We start from the raw sequence: 21,722 nt of genomic DNA on the forward strand, positions 1-21,722 counted from the left end.
TTAGCTTAGCACTGAGAATTATTGTTGGAACGGGGATTTGGTGATACATCGGAATATCTGCTGGGTATTGGAAGAGGATTGGGCTGAATCAAGGCCGCCAGGGATTGCAACCTTACCCCCTGAAGAGATAACCCAGTACCCTGTACCTGATATAGTTATACTTATGATTCTGTGATGTCATTAATCTGAGGGTATTGGAACGTATTGTTAATACAAAAATTCTAACCCAATTTGTCTACCTCCATTTGGTTGTTGTCTGTTCTTTTTTTCTTGCTTTGCATACTAGCACTTGTAGACAAATACAGCGAAGGCATTGGGCCCTTGTTTGAATGAGAGTTGCTTTTAATAAATAACCCACATACCCAGGTCTTTCAAGCTCTCGAATCACCTGACCAATATGCATCAGCTAAAAGTGTGTCATCCTCTCATATACAGTTTGGGATGATGGAGCTGTTTTGAAAACCATACAAAAAAATCTGTTGACTGAAAAAAATAAGGAAGTAAGCTAGTGCCCTGTGAAGTGACCCATCAGCAGCTTAAGTTAATGTGAAAATATCTTGTTTTTGTCCGTTTGAAGTGATAAATAGGTTGTTTAATCATAACTAGAATGTTAGAAATTATGTCCATAATCCATGTTTGGCTTTCTTCAGATGACACTTAAATTAATCCACATAAATCCCAATATAGTGAACGAAAACCTGTGCAGCTGTAGCTATACGTTTTAAAGTTTATTTTAAGCTTCTCGTAAAGTAATTTCGTGCAATTTTCAGTTTTGTAAAATTTCTATGTGTTTTGAAAATGCTTATGGGTCTAGAATACGTGTCAAGTTGATATCCAGTTGGGGTGGAACAATCTGCTTAGACATGTTACCGGAGGATCCAATTACATTGACGTAAAATGAAAACATAGATCCACATGCTTTTCTTTATGTGGCATGTCACCATTTCTGCTCATGCATGAGACTTTTTTTTTCACTCTGCCAGACAGGTGACACATCATTCAGCTCATGCCTGTTCCCCAGAACTCACAACAAGTACTCTGTGAAAGGCTTAATCAAGGCTGCACTTGTTGCTCTATTAGCTGGTGCCATAACTTTTAATTTTCCATTCATTTGTCTGCCAGAGTCATGTATGCTTCTGGCAAGTCTTGGGATTTATCCTTGTTTTTCTCAGCCTTCCTCTTAAGTTATTTGTTTATTAATTTTTCTCTGGGCTACTGATCCCCCACCCCAGATGTTTTATTATGCTATATATAATAATGCACAACCAAATTCAGAGTTTTTATGATTATAATGTATGTATGCATTATCTAAGACCTTCAACACTAATGTATTTGTCTGTAACATTATGTAGAAGTTGTGAAAGGATCTGACAACAGAAAATGCCCATGTTTTTGGTTGGATTGTGTGATATTGTAAAATCTTTCTGTACGTCTTTGTCTGTCCCTTTTATTGTTCTGCCTTCTATATTAGAAAGATTGATCGGGAGAAGCTCTGTCTGTCGCTATCGTTTTTCAGTGATGGAGTAAATGAACAGGTTAGTCTGGACGTGGGTTATAAAATTTTACTTGACCAGACATGATCATGACATCTCAAGATCACAAACTGCTCAATATTGTTTTAGATTATATTCACTGAAATCTTGACCTCTTCTTTTGCCTCGCTGTTACTATGGTCGCTACCTGCATAATTTTAGGTTTTAATGATATTAATGTTGGTATTTTGATATGCCTCAGAAAACCTCCTTTGTAGGAATAGAATGCTTAATTCACTTTCATGTGGCTACAGTTCATAATGATGCTGAAGTGGAACATTCCATTCCATTTTTTTTTTATTTAATTCATTCGGCTGATGTGTCCTACTTCTACAAAAAAAAAAGCCCTAACACGTCCAATCATGATTAATATCTGCCAAGTTTATTTTAGTGTGTCCAACCAGCTGGGCCATATATTTTTGCCGCTGTGGCTAATCTTCACCAATATAACAATTACACCTCTCCGCACGAACTGGAGCATTCAGTTTTTTGACAATTAATTTAACATGATTAAAATTTATTAGGTTCCCTCTTTTAGTAAAGCTTTGCACAAGCGCACGCTCGACTTGACTAACGCTCAGTGCAGCTGCTCCATGGCCATGGGCAGACAGGCTGCTACATCAACTACTCCACGGGCAGCAAGAGCAAGATGGCATGTAAGCAAGTGAGCAGTTATTTATTTATTTATTTTTCACCAACATCCTGTGCTGCTGCATTAAAGCCATTACAGAGGACGGTCGACTAAGTCCATTTGTTCTATTTTTTTATGGTTTGTGGATAGAACGAGATCACGGCTGCTTGGGGAATTGAACTTAATGCTGATGGAGGAAAATCTCCTAATTAGTACTTGATCACACTTTTTCTTTGGAGGGTTGTAGTCCTTGTGTGTGTGTGTCGATGGTGTGAGTGATGCAGGGAGGTGGGCATGTGTGCGTGAGTGTGTTTTGGGACCTTGTCAGCATACTGAGCCACAAGGGCCCCTGTGGTAATGTGTGTATTAAATGATTAGTGTGTTAGTTAGCATAACGGCCCTTCAGCAGCGTTTAATCACTCTCAGGGGTGGGTGGCCTCACAGGAGGTTGGGGAGAGGAGGAGAAAAGGGGGGAGTGAGGCCGAGGAGATGGATTTAAATGGAGAAGGCTGCTTGAATTGAGTGATAGGGTGATCTTTAAAGAGTGGAAAAATTAGGAGGCGAAAAAAACAAGTGAGGGAGAGCGGGGATCCGAGCAAAACGCCGTCCGGCAGCCCTGGCTCTGAAGGCAATCTCCAACCATCTTCACAAGTCCTGATCGTCCTGTTAATGTCAGCGCTCAGCCCATCGTCTGGAACAAGTCCTACAGATGGCTATTAATAACATAAATGCGGGTGAGGATGGTTTGTGCCTCTGCCTGGACCGCACGCCTGTTGTTCATATTTGTACCATCGCTGTTGTGTGAAGGGGAGAGACGCGGCGTCTTGGCAGGACGATCAAAACTAGAAATGAAACTGAGGCTGGGATGGAATGCTGGTGTTGGTGGACTTCTCAATGCCACCGTCTTCAGGTTCACAGGACAATGTCCACGTAGCAATATTTATTTTTAATATCTCATGTGAACTTTGGCGTCTTGATGTCAAGGCAGACAAGCAAGGTGAAGTGGAGCTGCAGCGTTCTCAGTTCTTTTTCTTTAATACTGTAGGCGAGGCTGCCTAACCCCAGACTGAGGCAAGACTAAGAATGAACGTGACCAAGACCATATTGAACACAGAACAAAGGAATATTAGTCTGTCATTTTGAAAAACAGTTTGCCAGAGTTACTTCATTTTTATTTGCGTGTAATATTAACCTGTCTGCAATATTGACAGATGAAGCGCTTATTTTCCCTTTTTCTTTATGTTGTCAATGAGTGCACTTGTATGGTATCAGTTGGGGTGTGGGTGGCAGTTTTTCAAAACAAGTCTTAATTGGTTGGAGTTTGATTCTTGGTCTAGACCTTGGAAATCTGGTTTTCAAACCAAGACTGGTTTGAACACGGCAACACTGTTCTTGGCGTTGCAACATTAAAGCTGTTGATGAAGTTGTCAATGGAAATGACAATGGTTGATTTGTTCTTTTTTTGGCAGTCATACACCTTAACAACCAGGTTTTGACGCTGTGTGTGTTTAAAATACATGCGTTCATGTATGCTCTTTCCCTGTGGCGCATGTTGTTCCTTTGTCTATAGTCTGCCTGTTGTTGCTGAAACTGGTTTTAAATCTTTCTTTGTCTCAATCCCTAGATGAATTTCCTAATAACGTTTTCTTGTAATGTCGATCAAATATGAATAAAGGGGTCTAGATGCGGCTCTTTTCTTTTGAATCTAATACACCGCATGTTTTGTCTTGCAGAAAGAACTCGATGCCACCGCCACACAGCTTGCCAACAGACAGGACGAGAGTGAACAGTCCAGAAAGAAACTAATCGACCTGAGCCGCGAGTTCAAGAAGAACACACCAGAGGTGAGTCGATCTTGTCTTCAGATGGCAATTGTAGAATCTCTTCATGTTTTTTCGTTTTTTCCTCTTCGTCAATGCAGAGGTGATTATTTACTGAGAAAGCTGAGGAGGAGAAGACGGAGCAGAGATGCAGGCTTGGCTCCCAAAAATAGTCTCTCCATTAGTTTCCCTGAAATCCTAAAGAGACAAAACAGAAAACCCCTCAGGAGTTTGTATTATCTGACCTAGTTTTTTTTATGTGCGCAGAAAGTGTGGTCCATGAGTGTGTATTGAAGAGAGGGAGAGAGAGGCAGTGTGTGTGACAACACTACTAAGTGGGATCAGGAGGGAATTCTGTCCCGTTCCTATGTTCCCATCACCCCTCTTGGGAATATTTGTTTCATCTCCGTTACCAAGGCAACACAATTCAAACCACACAGCAAAAACAAAGTATTGTTGTGTTATTATTGGTAATGTCACCATGGTGAATTATTGATGGCACAATGAATTATGTATGAATGGAGTAGACGGTGGATAGAAAAATCGTCAAGCGTTGAGTTGACTGTCTGCCTGTTCTAGTCAGCAGACAGGATGGACTTCAGCGTATCGCCCAGTGTGCAGGGAGATATATTCACTAATGAGAGCTACAAAAGGCACTGATTTCACTTTACTGATCTCATTTTCAGGTGTAATCACATTTCCAACGACACACCTCAAGACAGTTACACCAGGCAGGGATACACAAAGAATACACACAGGCTCTCAGGATGATCACGGCACAGGACACACACATTCATCAGAGTAACAAGGCTGTGATTTAGGAAGGCTCCTTTGGCGTCTGTGTGGCCCCTGGCATCTCCCTGGTATGTGGAGGAGGAATCTGAGCCAGGCAGAGCGACAGGATATATTACAGCGCCGCAACGGGCTCTATAGGAATAGGGTGTTGTGACTTCAACTATCAGTCACAAGCGAGCTAAATGAGAAGATAGCTGGATTAGATTGGGGAGAAATTGCCCCGAAACATTGCTGTGTGTGGTTGTCCAGCATATACAGCGCGCTGTCAGTTCTTTGTGGTCGGGGCTAGTCAGCAGAGATCACAGTCACATCAGATCAGACTGCATTAGGCTGAGCGGGAGTCCGTCTCTGATCCATTATTCAGCAACCAGGAGACCGGCCCACGTTGACTGTGTCTAGTCTGCTGAGCTGTACCCGGCATGAACTGCACTCATGGTGTGCATAACAACACACACACACACACACACACACACACACACACAGGCTTTTGTAGCATTTTGAAAGTAGCGCAAAGAAATGCAGCGTGAAAACAAAGTTTTCATAATTCATTAGGACTGACACGCTGTTGAAAATTTTCAGAGACTACATCTCACTGTGCTTCCTAAGTTGCCTGAATAATTCAGCCAGTTCTTTAATTTCCTTTGAGTTAGTCAAGTCTCCACTGCTGCGCTGTTATAAAGGCAAGGGTGGGAATGGTTGTAAAATGTCCCAAAGATTGCTAGCCAGAGGCAGCGGTAGTAAAACAATTTTGTGTGTGCAAGTGCGCATGTGTGTTTGTGTGGTTGTGCGCACACAACGCACAGTGGTGTTTAGCTGCGGGGCAGACAGACAGCGAATGGGAGTTCCATACTCCCTGGAGGATTCCTTGGGCTGGCCTGTCTGCTGTCTGCCGGCAGCTCACACACCAGCCATCCATCTCCTGCTGGCTGGCCCCCTCCCCTCCTTTCACTACGTATAGACACACATGTGCAATCGCATACACACACACACGCTGACCATGGTGTCTATGTGCATTGTTATGTTATATGGTCATAAATCTTGGGAAGTAGAGGGGGCAGGGGGTGTAGATGTTGAGTGGGCCAAAGGGGCTCAGCGAGCTCAGATCTTCAGCAAATGCACTCGCTTGCACCTTCATGTTCTTTAAGCATTAATGTCCGTTCGCTTCTTGTGAGCTCAGAATAAGTTATTTGCAATTTCAAAGCTCATTTTAAAATAAAACATTCATGGTGACAGCTGAATTTGTTTTATAGTCCAAACATTTTTTTCAATAATGTTAGGGAGACTCAGATCCCTGCGCTGGATTAAAAGCATTAGTTTGACAGGGAAATTTAATAAAGTCATAAATCTATGAGGTAATTTAATAACTATCACAAACAATAAAATAATAGCCCTGATCGGTTCCTAATGCTCCCTGGCTTGTGGTGTGTGAGAAAGGGAAGGCTGGGGCTGGGGATAGCAGGGGGGTGGAGGTCATTATCTGCAAGTGGGGAATATTGAATTGGCCCAGACAAACAGCCACAACGACCCTGTGATGAGGTAACAATAGAGTAGGGTCAGCTGGGTCGTGACCCCTCCTCTGACCTAGACAAGCAGCCTGTCTGGACCAACCTTAGATTAGGCCAGACCCAGACAGTGGTCCCAGGCCAGTTTGTGATGCCATTTCCCTGTAGCTACGGTGAGGCTTTTAGGAAAAGAGCGGAGTGTCTTGAGAACACCTCTGTCATTGCCCTACTTAGCACATTCATTAGGCAATTTTGTGTGTCTTCAAAGTCTGCAAATCTAAATGTTCCCGAACAGAATGTCCTATTCTGCTCTTTTCCCCCTACTGTACGCTCCAATTCAGTTTGTCAGGATGTAGGCTCAGCTAACAGCATGGTGATTTGCATGTTCCCTTGATACATACTCGACTGGCTATCTCATCAGAAACCGTTGACTGACTGGAAAGTCATGCCATCGCACTTGCGGGGTGAAAATCGTTTGTTTTTAGACCAAGGACTCTGGATGCAGAGACAATTTGCATGAAGCGCTGGACTACTTTGTGGGTCGTTTGCGCTTTTGTATCACACGCACTAATGGCGCCTCTGGGTGGCCCAGGTGGTGCTGCACCTGTTTTTATCACAAACTCAGTCCACTGAAGCACCTCAGGGGACGAACGTGGCCTCATCTCCACCCTTGTGTTCACCACTCACACGCAGCACTCATTATTCATCTGAGGTAGTTTTTAATAATTGTGTTGACATTTCAAGGTTTGAGTACAAACGACTGTGATCGTTGTTAACGTTATGTGTGCTGCCATCTCTGACGCTGTAGAGATAGTAAATGAGGAGCATCCTCTTGGACAAAATACTGCAATATATCTCGCAGCTCTGTGCTTGTATGCACTTAAGTTAAACGTTTCCATTGTCAGCTTCATTAAGTGTAATTCTCTCATTTTATTTTGTAAACACCATATCCCTACTAATGCGAATTAATGCACTGAAAAATACTAGATTTGTTTATTTTTATTATTAACAATGTTTTATGTCATCAAGTGAATTCTTATATGCTGTAGTTTGAATATAGTCCATGTGAGTAATAATGTGGATTTCTGACGTATGACATTGATAGTTAAATATTTTGGTATTTGTGAACTTCACATTGACAATTATTCAAATGTTTTGTCTTCCAGGACCTGCGGAAACAGGTTGCCCCTTTGCTCAAGAGCTTCCAAGGAGAGGTGAGTGCTCTTTGGATTTTTATTGACATGGAGATAGACGTTCTTGCTCATGCCCATTAGCCAGAAGATGTTGTTCCTAAAAAGTCAGCTTGACATTCATTGACTGGTCTTGTTCTCTCTCAGAGACCTTCGCAGCTTCTTCCGTTTTGTCTTTCTTCTTCAATAGTCTTCTACTTCCTGTCACTTCTCCCCACCATCTCCTGTTCTTTCTCTTGATCCTATCTCATTTCCCCTCGCTCCTTTCCCTTTTCCCTCCCTCTGCTCCACTCTTGATTTTCGGTCCTATTCATGAAGTCCGGTAGCCCCAGGGTATGTTTAAATTGCATCCTGGAAAAAAAAGCATAGAAAAAGCCAAGCTCTGGCCAGTCACAACTCACGAATGCTATTTCATCAGACTTTGTCTGCACCACTCTGTGAGGCTTTTTGTCGGGGATCAGGTGAATCATGAACCAATTCAGTTTGTTGTGGCACATTTATTAATGTTTATTCCAGCGTTTCAACCTTGCTTTTTAATGCACCTTGACCTATAAGAAATGATGCGTGCGTATGTATATGCACGCCTACCTCCGTCTCCTCCTCCATCATTTTGGCCTATTTCCATCATGACTCCTCCTTTCTGGCGTCTGTGCATTTTTGGTTTGCTCCCATATGTGAGAGTCAGAAGGCTAGGAGTGGGAGCAGCTGATTTAGACTGGGGCATTATTTGGGGTTAGAGTGGGTGGACATCTAGGCCAACAATATCTCCCGAAGCACATACACACAAACAAATCATATCAATAGATAGTGACAGAGCAGCTTTGCTACTGGCCATAGAATATTACAGTTTAACACTGGGTTAGTTTCCATATTCTTGTGTTAGAGCAGCAACCACAGCCAGCGGTTATGTAAAAGCGCTGTAATTTATAGTGGTTCCACCATGTTCTGCTGATGATCCACACTCTATTCACAGAATAGAAACAGCAGCAATATAATTGTGGCTTTGTCAGCTGTTTCTACCGTGTTGACACACCTCGGCGGCGTGCACACCCGAACACGATCAGTCGCACACTGGGTGGTCACGGAACTGAGAAAGACATTATCTTATGATTATTGAGATAATACTGTACACCCGCACCAGCCTGAGAGCAGCCCATCAATCAGTCAACTATTCTGTGTGCTTGCATGCCACAACATGTACGTGCTGAGAATGTGTAATTTTAGCATGGCTTTGTCTCCTTACACCACAGTCTTTTGAACAAGACGCCGCCAGAAACCAAAAGGTCTTCCTGTCTGTGCTACACGCTGCAGTTACCTAGCCCCATGAATGCATGAAGTGCATCCATGAGTGCATGAATGAAGCGTTCGGACGAAACGGTGAAAAGTTTCTGACGAGACTCTCGAAGGGCTGGATGCAGTTTAATCTTTGTCATTGAAAGGTGGATGCCCCTGGGTCATAATTATCACCAATAACAGTATCCCCAAGGCCTCAGTTTGGGAAACGTGCCGTGTACACTCTTGCGTGTGTGTTTGCATTTGTGTGTGTATATGTTGCGTGCTCACTGTTCCTTGTTGGTCCATCGATCAGATAAGCTTTTCCATTATCCAAGGCTTCAGTCTCTGCTTCCCATAGCCTCCCCTTATCAGACTCCACTGGGGACACGTTCAGACACACACACACACACACAGACACTCACATGCACGCAAACACACAGGTCATCCCAATGCCCTTCACACACTATGGGTTAGATAGGAGAGCACAGTGGTGCTGAGTGATGGTGGCACAAGGTGCTGACGTATGTACCAATGTGTTTATGTGTGTGGATGTGTCAGGGATACCTTTTGCTATTGCAAGCACTTCTCATCAGTAACCCACTGATACTGGTGCCGTATCATTTGTGTCACTTCATTTGTTTTGCTTGGTCTGTGTGTGCGAGCCTGGGTGTGTGGGATGGGGGCTGGGGAGCATGTAATAGCAGATGTCATTGGGATTGGTTAGAAGAACTCCAGTTGGGAGCAGCAGGCTTGTATTTGCAAATCCTGGGTGGTCTTCTAATGGCTCTGGTCCTGCAGTTAACCTGCCTCTAACTGTAGGGTGTGTCCTACATTAAATGTCTATTTCCTGCCTCCCATGTTGGGCTATATAAAGCTGCTGTACCACTGACCTTGGCCCAGTCATTGTACAGTCACGCAGCTGGCTTTCTTCACTGCTATTGAAGGATGATTTTTTTCTTCCATCCTTACGTTGAGTGTTCTTGTGTGCTGCCTCTTGATATCTTTTCATAACGCAACTTCCTCACCAACACGCACCCATGCATACATCTACAGTATGTATCTCAACAGGTTTCGCTTCTTGTGTGTGAGAGGTATTAGTAATCTACATCTGTAATCTCCCATTAGTGGCCATGCAGTTGTGAATCCTGATCACTCAACGTCACATGACAAGGGTAATGCAGCACGCTGTGAGATATAAACTGGGGATGGGGATGGTACATAGAGTGTGTGGCAGTGACGTCGATGATCCCTGAGAAACACAAGTGGGGAAACTCGTAGCATGTAGGTGACAAGAGGGCGAATATGACAGTGAAACTGGTGATCGCTGGAGAGAAATAACGGGGAGAAGGAGGGAGGAGTGCTGGCACCAGCCTACTCTGGGCCAGATGTTTTGCGGCTAAAAAACTAGAGATGAATCAAAGCCATGTGAAGAGATTTATTAGGTTCCCATAGGAGCCCAGGCAGTATTACATGCAGCCCGCTCTGTTTACAGTGGCAAGAACCCCTAAACCACCCATCAAACTACACGACTGGCTTGGCTGGGAATGTGAAGACTTTATATTTGGACTTATGCAGGCTTTTGTCTTTATTCATTTTTTTTTCTGGGTGAATATGCTGGAGGAGTTGGAAGAGAAACACAAGCCTGTTTAGTCTGAGTGCGTGAGCCAGACTAGTCAGCTGTAGCTCTGCCCGGTACAGTAGCAACATCTGAATGTCTTTATTTGGCATCTGCTTCCCTCGATTTAGACGCGATTTCAGATGACTTTTCCCGGCCATGTCTGTTTCTCATTTTTATTCTTTCGCCTCCCAAGTCTATATTGAGAGAATTTTGCCTGATGGTATAAAATGTTCCCTGCATGATTTTAGAATTAATCTCTTATGGATCCTTTCTAATGCTGCCCATTTCAATAATATCGGGGATGAAATTCATGCCGTGCCCTCGTGTGTTAATGGCCGCATCAGTAATGGATCCACACTGTATTGCTGCTAAGAGCTGACTGAATAATCTGTCCCTGCTGTGGCTGGAAAGACTGAGCCAGCTGTTTAATGATGTCAGCGTGCTGGAGGGGAAACGAACACACTCATTTACACTCACGGGTGTGCATGCACTCAAACACAAACACGCACACATGCTCTTATAAAATGACCACTGATGGACTTGGGCACACTCACTTGAGGACAGACGGACGTGAACATGCACGAGTGTGCGCCAAACGAAACGCGTCCGTCATCGCCTGAACAGCTGAACTGACTTCACGGGAAGGAAACACCAACGCAGCCCTGTCAAAACAACCGCGGTCGCATGCGACATACCGGCGCATAGTGAGGATAGACAGATATGCAGACAACGGTGTGTCTCATTCTGCCTAATTTGACGGGTCTGCTCCGGCGGCGTGTCAATGTGACACCAACTTCAGTGATGTCCAATTGACAAGCTTTTCTCTTCTCCCTAGATCGATGCCCTGAGTAAGAGAAGTAAAGAAGCAGAGGCCGCCTTCTTAAACGTGTACAAGAAAATCATTGATGTCCCAGGTAAGACTTTTGACACCCGCCCAGTATGTATTTCTATTCCACTTGTTTGACTGGACTCCTTACTTTGATGGCCATTATGTGGGGAAAAGTACACTGCATATATTTAAGGTACAGCTAGTTCATATGCTTTCACCTCTTGTAAGTTGATACTTTTAAAGAGGGCCCCTTGTGGATTTTTATCCTCCAATAATTCTTGTACCAATAGAGTAACATTGGTATTTACTCAGTTATTATATACATATACATATATTACTATTATATAGTTTACAAAATGGCCACCTCATTTAAAAAAACAGACAGAAGGATGAGGACTACAAAAATGGGCGAAGTGATGCATCGAGACCCAGTTCTGGTTTTCAGCTAACCTAAAATCTTTTTTTAGATGTCAAACTTTACGATTCACCTATCATGTAAACAGTGATGACGTATGAATGGGTGTGCGCATATTTTGGCAAGTATAGCAGAGTGAGATTCCACTTCATTATGTATTGTCTATATTGAGTTAGGGTGAAGGATTATGGTAAAAAATAACGTGTTGGCCCTGTCACAAGAATGTCTCTCTAATGATACTAGATTACAGTCACCTGAGGTTTCATTCAGAACTCCAACCAAAGAGCATGAAGGGCTGTAACAGTATACATGCATGACGTCAGTGCTGCTATATGTAGTCCCTAGGTGGGCTGTGTATGATGAAAAGGAGAGTAACTGAGTTCATCTATAGCGTAAGGAGGCCATCAAATTCCCACATGGATAGACCTACAGTAATATCTTTGGATTGTACTGCTCCCAATAAGTCAGCAGCAGCTCTGACGGGGCTATTCTTAACTTCTGGTGAGACAATGATGTAATGCCTGATGCACACATGCACTCAGACACAGACCAGCCTGACTAATGCAGCAGTCTTGAAAGAGGAAACAGTGTGTTTTGTTCTGTGTTCTATCAGCTGAGGGCCTGGTTAGTCAGCTCAGTGTGCTCTGCTTTAGATTAAAGGTGTCTGGCGCAAGTGTTCAGCACCAATGGTTCACAAGTCAAACTGCTTTTAACAGGCTGTACAGTTAAGTCTGAGTGGGCTGCTGTGAAGTACGGTTTGATAACAGACAGGAAAGTTGATTTTCAACGGCGCCAAGTCAGGTACAAGCCCAAAATCAGCACGGAGACTCTTTGCGAGTGCCTCTCTCTAGGCATGTGTTTGAGTAGGTGTGTGCTCAGCCCCGCATGTCACCTTGACGGCACAAAAATCAGCATAAAATTCTCCAATCATTCTCTTCTGATCTCTCATTAGCATAGTTAAGATATCTAACTGCGTCAGACATGAGATGCGCACACACTGGCACACATGCACACACACAGCCCTCACCCCCAGCTGTAAGCTGTCAGTTCCTCTTATCTGTACAACACACATGCACACATACACACACATTCAAACTGCTCTTTTAGCTGGCATGCTGATGAGCGTCGCCTGCGTCTCTTGGCTGCTTGTCACCAGTCTGCCACCCATGAGCACCAATCAGATGTGATTGGCCTGAGTGACAGGCCTCTCTTCATCACACTGACAGTTAACCCTGCTGTGTGTTCTGCGATGTTGTCAAAATGCCTCCAGAAAGTTGTCTTTATTCCCCCTATCTTGGGTCTTTTGATCTTAAACTTACCTTGCTGGTTGCTTATTCAGATTTGAGAGCCTTTTTTGTCCATCTCTCATGTTTGCTTCTTTCATATTGATTCATAGGAAACACCAAGAGTGATCACAGGGAACTTGTTATTAGCTATGTTCCTAGCCGTTTACCTGTGGTACACTACTGTCTATACCATGCTCAGTTATCTGATGATCCTGGCGGCTGACATTTTGATTCATAACACTGTAGTTAGACGAGAGTTTACATATAATTAAAACATGCAGCTGTTTTTAGGAAGTTAAGAGGTTCTGTTTATTTCAAGCAACCTCCAACGGTCACAAGAGTGATTTGTACCTGAAAGTGGAAGGACTCTGCAACAGCACACCAACGGCAAGATTAGGGACTATATCTTCATCTTTAGCTGGGAGGCCTTGTTGTAGTTGAGTAGAATCACTTCTTGCTCCAGACTTCCGGGGGAGAACTGGGTTTATGTGGTGGAGGATTCCCATGAGAGCATGACCTCAGTCGGATTGGGAGACGGTATCTCTTTTCTGTTTTAGAATAGTTTTGGAGTCACACAGTCATCTCTGTATTTCTGGGAAATGGAAAGTCAAAACATTATGAAATATACAAATTATGAGAAACGCTCATTTAATGACATCAATCATTTCCATTTCTATTGATCCTTCTCCTTATATGGCTAAATTTGTCTCCCTTGATGTAGTTGTGTCGCAATATCGATCAATGTATTCATAAAACGCAGTGGAGAAAGTGTTCTGTCTGCTAGAGAAGTTGGGAAGTTGATCAGACAAACTGGGATAAACAATACTGAAGCTTCAAGGATCTTTAATTTCTGTAGCTGACACTGCAGTGATGTTCTCAGTTACGTGGGCCACCTATTATCTTTGGCCGTTTATTGAAAACTGTTGTGTTAACTGTAAATGCTCTGTCAATTCATTAAGACATGTGGCCATCTATAAATTATATAGGCAGAAATAATGCATTAAGAGTGAATGAGTTACCATTTTTGGGTTGGCCAATGTTCATGTTCTCAATTATGTTGCTGTAAGAATTACATTTTTTACCTGTGAGACTAGTGAAAAAAATATTTGGCCAACACTATTTCAATCAAATAGATGCAATAACTTTTATAGTTGTGTTTATTTTTTTAATGGTTGTGTTTTTACCGTTATGTAACTTTTTGTATTGTTTCATTCACAAACATTTTGCTGCTCAAATTGTGTAAAGATCAGAGACCTCTTTAAAGGTTTAGTTTCTTATGCAGTAGAATCAACTCGTTTATTAATTGAAACGTCTGTGAGCAGTAACTCACTCGTCATTCTTACGGTTCAGAACTCACTGTGGGCTCCAGTAAGAGATTCATTGCGTTGTTCAAGGACTCACCTCACCCAGGCAAGCACATGCTCTCAAAGGGCCTTGAGTGTAGTTATTCCAAGCTCACAGATCATCCTGGTAGTCCATGTTTTGTAGTTTGTGTTGCAGTGTGTTAAAGTTGTGTTATTTCTGGCAGATCCTGTACCTGTGCTGGAGCTGGCTCAGCAGCTGCAGCTGAAGCTCCAGAGGATGCACGACATTGAGACAGAGAACACGAAACTTCGAGAGACACTGGAGGACTACAACAAAGAGTTTGCGGAGGTTAAAAACCAAGGTCAGTAATAGAAGCTGAGGCATTTTGTGTTGTCGTGAGTTTCAAAGAGGGGAAATGTAGGTCAGGACTATGAATTATGTGTGAGGGAAACCTCGCTTGCTCTGCGTGTGACTACCATCGATCTAAACCTGTGATAGATTTCAGAGTTGTTGCTTATATAAAGTAACAACTGAATATTCTGCTATTGCTGTGATTTACTCCTGTACTCATTAACTGTATTGGAATACATTTCAAAGGTTGAGTGAGTGTGACCAGGGTTTCTCAAGTCACCAATTCCGCTGTAGAATTTAGGATTCCATTATAGGTCACCGTTTGGTAGCATAGTTAAATCAGCTAGCCGCCTACTAAGCTGGAACAGTGTCTCTTGTGGCTAAAGAGGCCAATGAGGGAGCAACAATCTCTACCACGAAGGTCACATCTGTGTGTTGTTTCTAGTCTGTCCTTTTGCAAGCTGCTTGTCTGCTGCTGCATTCATCAGCTTTTCTTCCCCTGCTTGGAGTTCAGGGTTCAGAGCAGCTAGCTGAAGGCTTTACCCATTGCTAAGGTTTTCCTTGCAGCCTTGCTTAAGGGCTCCTTGTCTGCATCAACTTATGTATTTGAATTTAAGTGATCCGTATTGCTCTGCTTGTTGGGACCACACCAGACGCGACGCTGTTGTCGTCTTTTGGACACCCTGCCCTCACTGACGGAGTTAAAGAAACTTCTAGAGTTCTGCTCTGTTGTCTTCAGAGGAATTACTACTGTGTTATCATACAACATCGAACATCCTTCAGAACCCCTTTGGCTGCAGGCCATAAGCTGTGGTTACTTGGGTACTGCTTATGAGAAGAAAACTCAAGTCCTTATTCTAATATTTTAGATTCTCCAACTCCATATAAGCAATGGTAAAGTGCAGCTTTATTGAGAAAACCTGTGTTACGTTTTTACAGTAGCTTTCAATTTAATCATTTCTTAGGCGTTGTGGATATTTTATGGCCGTTGTTTTTAGCTGAACACAATCAATCTCATCAAGTTCTTTATACCAGTTCATTTGGTATATTCATGCCATGTCAGAAACGTTTAATTTCAATGTATTGTGGTTTTGAAGTTATTTAGAATACATCTGCATTTTAAGTCCGAATTTGTTTCCACATTTGTAAATATTCTTCCACTGTTGTTGTGAGTCAGGATTTATTTTTAACTTCTGCTATGGTGTAAAACTTTTTTTTTAATTGTATTTTTTATATCTCAGGAATCTAATTGCAGCATTTCACCAATAGGAGTGGTTACATCCAGGGTAATTCTCATGGACAAGCTCAACCAGTGTGTAATTCAAAACGGGTGCATGATATGAACTACATTCTTATAGTTTCATTTAAAACAATGAATGGTCTGAGAAAATTTGATGATGAAAAACACCCACATTTTTTCCTGCTCATTATCAGTATTAGTTTACAATGTTAGCTATAAAAACAGAGAACATGACACAGCCTTAAATGACTATTTCTAATACGCCGTTGACAGTGAAAGAGTGTCTGACGGCGGCGACAGCAGCCGAGTGAGAATAACTTGTGTTTTGATATGAGTGAAAATGGAGGATTGAGTGAGCGCGGAAGGGAAAGTTGTGGAATCCCCCTCTCCTCAGTGAGAGTTAATTGGAACAGCTCGATAGCGGCAGGGTTCCATTCTGCCATTGATTTTTCTGTTCCCTCATCCTTTATCCCTCCTTCCCGCCTCAATAGATGGGGGATATTTAAACCCCAAAACACACCGTGGAACTCCCACTCCTGTTAAACACACGCAGGTCGGCCCGCACACACGCGCACGCACACACACATTGAGGGAGAGCAGGGGCCATTGATCCTTGCAACCTAAATGTTTAAAGTTCAGTTAAGCAGTTAAGGGGTAAGAGGGCTCTGAGGGGACTCTCCTCTATTGATTATGTGTCAGAGCAGTGAGACTGGAGTTTAAATCACACGCACTCACACACGCGCGCTAAAGTGCTAAGAGCCCTCAGTCAAAAGCACAAGCAGCAATGCTCTTTATCATTGTCTCACTCACTTATATCTTTCTCTGAGAAACACACACATGTACACTCACACACCCAAGCCTATTTATTACTCCAGTTATGTGCTAGATTTATTTCCAGCAACCTCTTACAGAGCGTGGCCGGCCCTGGGTTATGGGGTTTCAGCGCTAATGAAATACAGCAAATCTACTTTTAGAGAAGGCTAAAATTCTACCCCAATCGTGAGCGAGCAGATTAGGCTGCAACCACAGGGGTCAAGGCCTTCTGCTTGCTGACAAGGTTAGGAATCCAGGAGACCTCAGGCAGCCTTGCTTCTTTAGCTAAAGGTCACGGTCTGTTTGAAAAACTTCTTCATTGCTGTTGATCATATCAAGAAAGAAGTCTCTTTTGGGCCGTTTATCAACTGTGTCTTTTATTCCATATTTGTTTTTCATGTTTACCCTCCGCAGACGTGACGATCAAAGCCTTGAAGGAGAAGATCCGCGAGTACGAACAGTCACTAAAGAATCAAGCAGAGAACCTGGCTCAAGAGAAGCAGCTCCAGTTACACAACGACTATGCAGAGAAGGAGAGGTACATGCGAATATTTGCAAAGTGAATTCATCTCAAGATTGTGGTGGTTCCTTATATTTCCCTTTTATTTGGGCTGAAAATAGTACCGTATACCCAGCCATTAAAAGAATACAGAACCAAACTTGGCAGGGAGGGCACTTTCTATGTCATTATGAAACCAAAAATAAAGGGATTATAACCTAAAGCATGCAAAAAGAGATACCAATAGTCTGAACAGAAATTGGGGAAAAAGATTTTGTGAGTGTTATCTATCAGAATATTTTGGATAACATTGAGTCGCCTGTATCGGCTCACACAAAAGGGGAAAAGTATGCAAGATAATGCCAGCGGTTCAGTTGCACCGCGTGGTTGCCATTCTTGCCATTGATTGTCATCAGCAGTCAGGGCCTGAAACACTTATTATTTATCATAAATGCTAAAGGTCTCTGCCTGGAAATAAAAAAGGTAATAGGCTACTTCCTCAATGAACACCTCTGATATTTCAGCACCTGGTTATTGAACAAGATATACAAGTCACACGCAGATCAAATGACTGCAGCAGGATTTAAATAGAATTTTAAATGTTGAATGGAAGGTATGACTTGTCATCGTTCATTCGTCATCATGTCATTCACAAGAGCTTAATAGCTTTGAATGCCACAATATTGATCATCAGACAAACAGTGTCGATTGGTTCTTTTTAAACTGCAGCCGTCAGCAACTGTGTAAGGCTGTCGTTAATATTAATTTCTGAAGTATAACTTGATAAACTAAACTAGTGCCATTTGAATGTGTTTAAAATATTGAGAGGTGATTTAAATGAAAGACATTCAGGAGTTACTGCTAGACCTCCTGAATGTGGGTGATCCAAGTTGGAAAAAGGAAAAGCACCAGAAAAGGAACGCTTATAGATTTCACCAAAACTTTCTTTGACACAGGATCAATAGAGGGGTGAGTGTTGTGCAAAAGCCATTTTTAATGTTGACAGAATGTCTTTTTTGGGGGGCGACCCGATTGGACTTCTGTGGTCACAATCTTTGGGTAGTGACTGAAAGAACAAGATTGCACATACACGCAGCTGAAATGAGTTTTCGCTGCATGGTGTTTGGAGTCTCCCTGAGAGAGAGTGAAAAACCACCCAAAATACTTTTTCTTTGTATCGAGAGGAGGTGTGTTCTGGGCATGCCAAATTGTGAGGAGTCCCAGTGCTGACCAAGGGCACACTAGAGAGATGATGGGAGAGTGTTGAGCCTCTTTTACTTTAGGAGCTGCCTATGCAACCCAACCTAAAAATACAAGTTTTTAAATGTGTTACAGTCTTTGGAGTAAAATTACCGACACTTGTCTTTTATTAAACTGCAATAAAAATGTAGTTGATGGCATGCTGACAACAAAGGTTGATTTAAACCTAAAACCACAACTGTTCACTGGTCACATTTCCACTTAAACACAGTTAAGCCCTTTGGGTAGATCTGTGATCAGCGAAGGAGATGTATTGTGCTTTCTAAATCTACTCCCTAAACTTCAGCTTTTATGAAGTGACATTCATCGTGTTTGAAGTGCAGAACTGTGTTTAAGCTCATTGCCCATTTCAGACACAGAGTAGAAGATCAATTGTCCATTTGTATTTCCTGTACGTCAGTGTTTTATAGGCCCCTTCCTGTCTGTCGAGAGCCGACTTCCTGTGTCTGAGAGGGCCAGTAAATGGATGGCACCTCTGATGCATTCTTTTCTGCAAAGAGTGAGAGAAGGAGAGCAAGAGGAAGATGAAAGGATGAAGCAGAGAGTAGAAAAATAGAGACGACAGGAGAGACGGATTGGCGGAGAGGAGGGGGCATCAAAGCGTGCCATAAAGACCATCTTTGTGCTAGATTATTGATGTTTTTACACGCAGTGGCAATTTCTCAGCAGAGCCCAACTTTTTATATGCCAAGAATGAATCTATTTTATCCGTGTGGTTTCTAAACGCCACCCCCTTCCCTTACTCGACACTCTCTCTCCGGCTCTGGCTCGCTCTCCCCCTGGGTGCTGTGTGCCCCAGTGGCCAGACATTCCTGCCTAATAGGCCTGCTTAATGAGGAGTGGGTTGTGTTGGGAGGATTTTAGTGGTGAAAACACTTCAGAATTGGTGGGAAAATGGAGAATAGTTGCATTTGTCACAAAGTGTGAACTCAAGATTCCTTCAGAGTATCTTCTGACTTTTTTCCGCTCACGATCTGATTCTGTAGGAAACTCCAGGAGAGCCAAGACTCCATGTCCTCAAGATTAGAAGAGGCTGAACACAAGGCCCAGTCCCTACAGACCGGTAAAAGAATCAGGCATATCAGACTCACCATTCATGCTATGATCATACTTTGCTCAATAATTTTCCAACTGTTGCAGCACTTGAAACAACTCAGGCGGAGCTTTTTGATTTGAAGACAAAGTATGACGAGGAATCAACAGCCAAGTAGGTGTTTTTTTTCTCTGATCTACTGTGTCTTTGTGGATGACCCCCTGCCTCCCGCCTACCCCCCTCTGTTCCTGACATAATCTTCCTTTAGTGAAACTCCCCCTACTTTCCCGAACAGCTGGATCTTCTCCCGTACGGTTCAGCGGCCTCCAAATCCCAGCATTACGCAGCCCCTGTAAATACTGACAGATTGAAATGGATTCTTAAAAAATGTGATTTTCCTTTGGTTATAGGTCAGCAGAAGGCTAATGAGGGTTTCTGTGGGGGATGAAAAGTAAATATGTCGAACAAAAGGATTTGCATGCACAGGCCAGCATTTAAGCTTCGAGTTGCAATGTAACTTTTGGGAACTCTATCTAATAATACGTATCACATGATCCCAATGGACATTGAGCCAGTATCATAATCCGCTGTCTAGTTGCCAAATTGTTGATGCCTCAACTCTTGGGGAAAAAAAACGTGGCTTCTTTGATAATGATGGAACAGTGATATATTTTAGAAAGTGTGGGTAGAGGTTTTTAAGAATGGTGCGTCCACGTTCCTATTAATTTGAAGCAAGGAGAGTAGTTTTTTCAATTGGTCATGTTTTGTGAGCCAAAGTAAGGAGGCAGAAATACATATACATACATATTTATAAGTAGCACTTTCACTTGTAAACGGCATTGTGCTTGTTATTGACTATATGCTAGTGGTAACTTTGTTTGTTTATGGTTGCTCTTTTCTTTCATTCCGTTCTCTGTCTTCTTGATACCACTTTCTCCTTCCATGGTTTCTGACACCACATTTTACTCTTGGTAAAGGGGTCTTTTTCTGTTAGTTTGGTGCCAAATGTAATACAGATCATTTCCTTTTTAGTTTTAATGACTCTCCAGATGTTTTTTTTGCCATAAATGAGACAAGCCTTAATGTTCCTTTTGCTCAACAGTGGCTTTCATCTTTGAACTCTGCCATTAAGTTCAATTTTTGACATTGGTTTTCTTATGGTGCAGTCATGAACACTGACCGTAACTGTGGCAAGTGAAGCCCTTGGATGTTGTTGTGAGGTCGTTTGTGACCTCTTGGATGAGTCATCGCTGTGCTCTTGCGATCATTTTGGTCGGCTGGACGCTCCTGGGGTGGCTTACGCATGGCTTTACAACCTTTCTAGAATGATACATCTCTGCTACTTTCATTCTCATTTGTTCCTCAATTTTTTGGAGTCTCAAAGAAAGTGGGGGGGGGGCACTTTCTGACTCATTGTGGTTTAGATTTTGTTTTCCTCTTGACATTTGATAAATGCATTTTGTGGTTACTCATCATTTACTTTTATTTATTTGATCACATGAAATAGTCAGTGTGACAAACTACAAAAAAAGGAAACAGGAAGGGGTGGGGGGTGATGCTTTTTCATACCAATATTTGTGAGTCCATATCATAGTCATGCAGTGTTTTGTAGCACTTTAAGGACCAAACCTTGCTGTCTTGATCTGACACATGGAGGCTCTGTATTATTCCCTTTGACACTTTGTTTCAAAACAGCTCACAGAGCATTATTGACAAGGGGCCAAATCTCCTTTGTATATCATTGATGTCAGACCCTGAGGGCTTCTTGTCCTTCCCAGGGGTTTCTGGTAGCAGCACATTTATTATGTGAGCCATTTCTCCCTTGCGCTGTGCAGTGTAGCTATGTAATGTATTTTCAATGTAATTTAAAACTTGCTCCAGTATGTTAATGTGAAGCAGCTTTAAAAAAAAAATCACCTTGAATGTGCCGTGCATGGCCGACCCAATTTGCCAAGGCCCAAACTCACCCTGTCTATCCATTAACAGAGTTGTTAAATTGACTGGCTGTTAAAAACAGATCGATCCTGCTTCACAGTTCCTCACAATACTTTTTTTCCCCCTCCCTACCCTCCTCACTTCTTCTTTTATCTCCTGCATTGTGGATTTGTGAAAGGCTACAGGAAGAAGTATCGTTCAATATAATGGTGCCAATCAATACTTTTTATATCTGTCTTTTCTTCTCCTATGACTGGAATTGTGTATTGATGCGGCCCAGGTTCTGATTCTGTTGAATCGATCCAGTGTGTTGTAAGGTTTGTGTTTAGAGTGACTGTTTTCCTGTTAGCTCTTCAGAAGTTCTATGCTGGACTCTTGGATTTTATGAAAGTA

At 42.6% G+C, this 21,722-nt stretch overlaps 1 protein-coding gene across 5 annotated transcripts in view; it reads left to right on the forward strand.

Moving 5' to 3' along the window:
- cux1b (cut-like homeobox 1b) overlaps window positions 1–21,722 on the forward strand; it is a 66,211-nt gene that overhangs the window by 18,182 nt on the left and 26,307 nt on the right. For 3 of the 5 annotated variants that reach the window (XM_053872072.1, XM_053872068.1, XM_053872069.1), the window contains exons 2-8: window positions 3,897–4,007; window positions 7,447–7,494; window positions 11,199–11,277; window positions 14,422–14,559; window positions 17,017–17,140; window positions 19,348–19,424; window positions 19,502–19,568. In XM_053872072.1, coding sequence (XP_053728047.1) covers window positions 3,897–4,007; window positions 7,447–7,494; window positions 11,199–11,277; window positions 14,422–14,559; window positions 17,017–17,140; window positions 19,348–19,424; window positions 19,502–19,568 — 644 coding nt within the window. Of the gene's footprint in view, window positions 1–3,896; window positions 4,008–7,446; window positions 7,495–10,906; window positions 11,096–11,198; window positions 11,278–14,421; window positions 14,560–14,851; window positions 14,971–17,016; window positions 17,141–19,347; window positions 19,425–19,501; window positions 19,569–21,722 lie in introns of those variants that run through there. The other 2 variants (XM_053872070.1, XM_053872071.1) reach the window with 2 other exon arrangements.

This window comes from Synchiropus splendidus, chromosome 8 (genome assembly GCF_027744825.2).
Source record: "Synchiropus splendidus isolate RoL2022-P1 chromosome 8, RoL_Sspl_1.0, whole genome shotgun sequence".
Lineage (NCBI taxonomy): Eukaryota > Metazoa > Chordata > Actinopteri > Syngnathiformes > Callionymidae > Synchiropus > Synchiropus splendidus.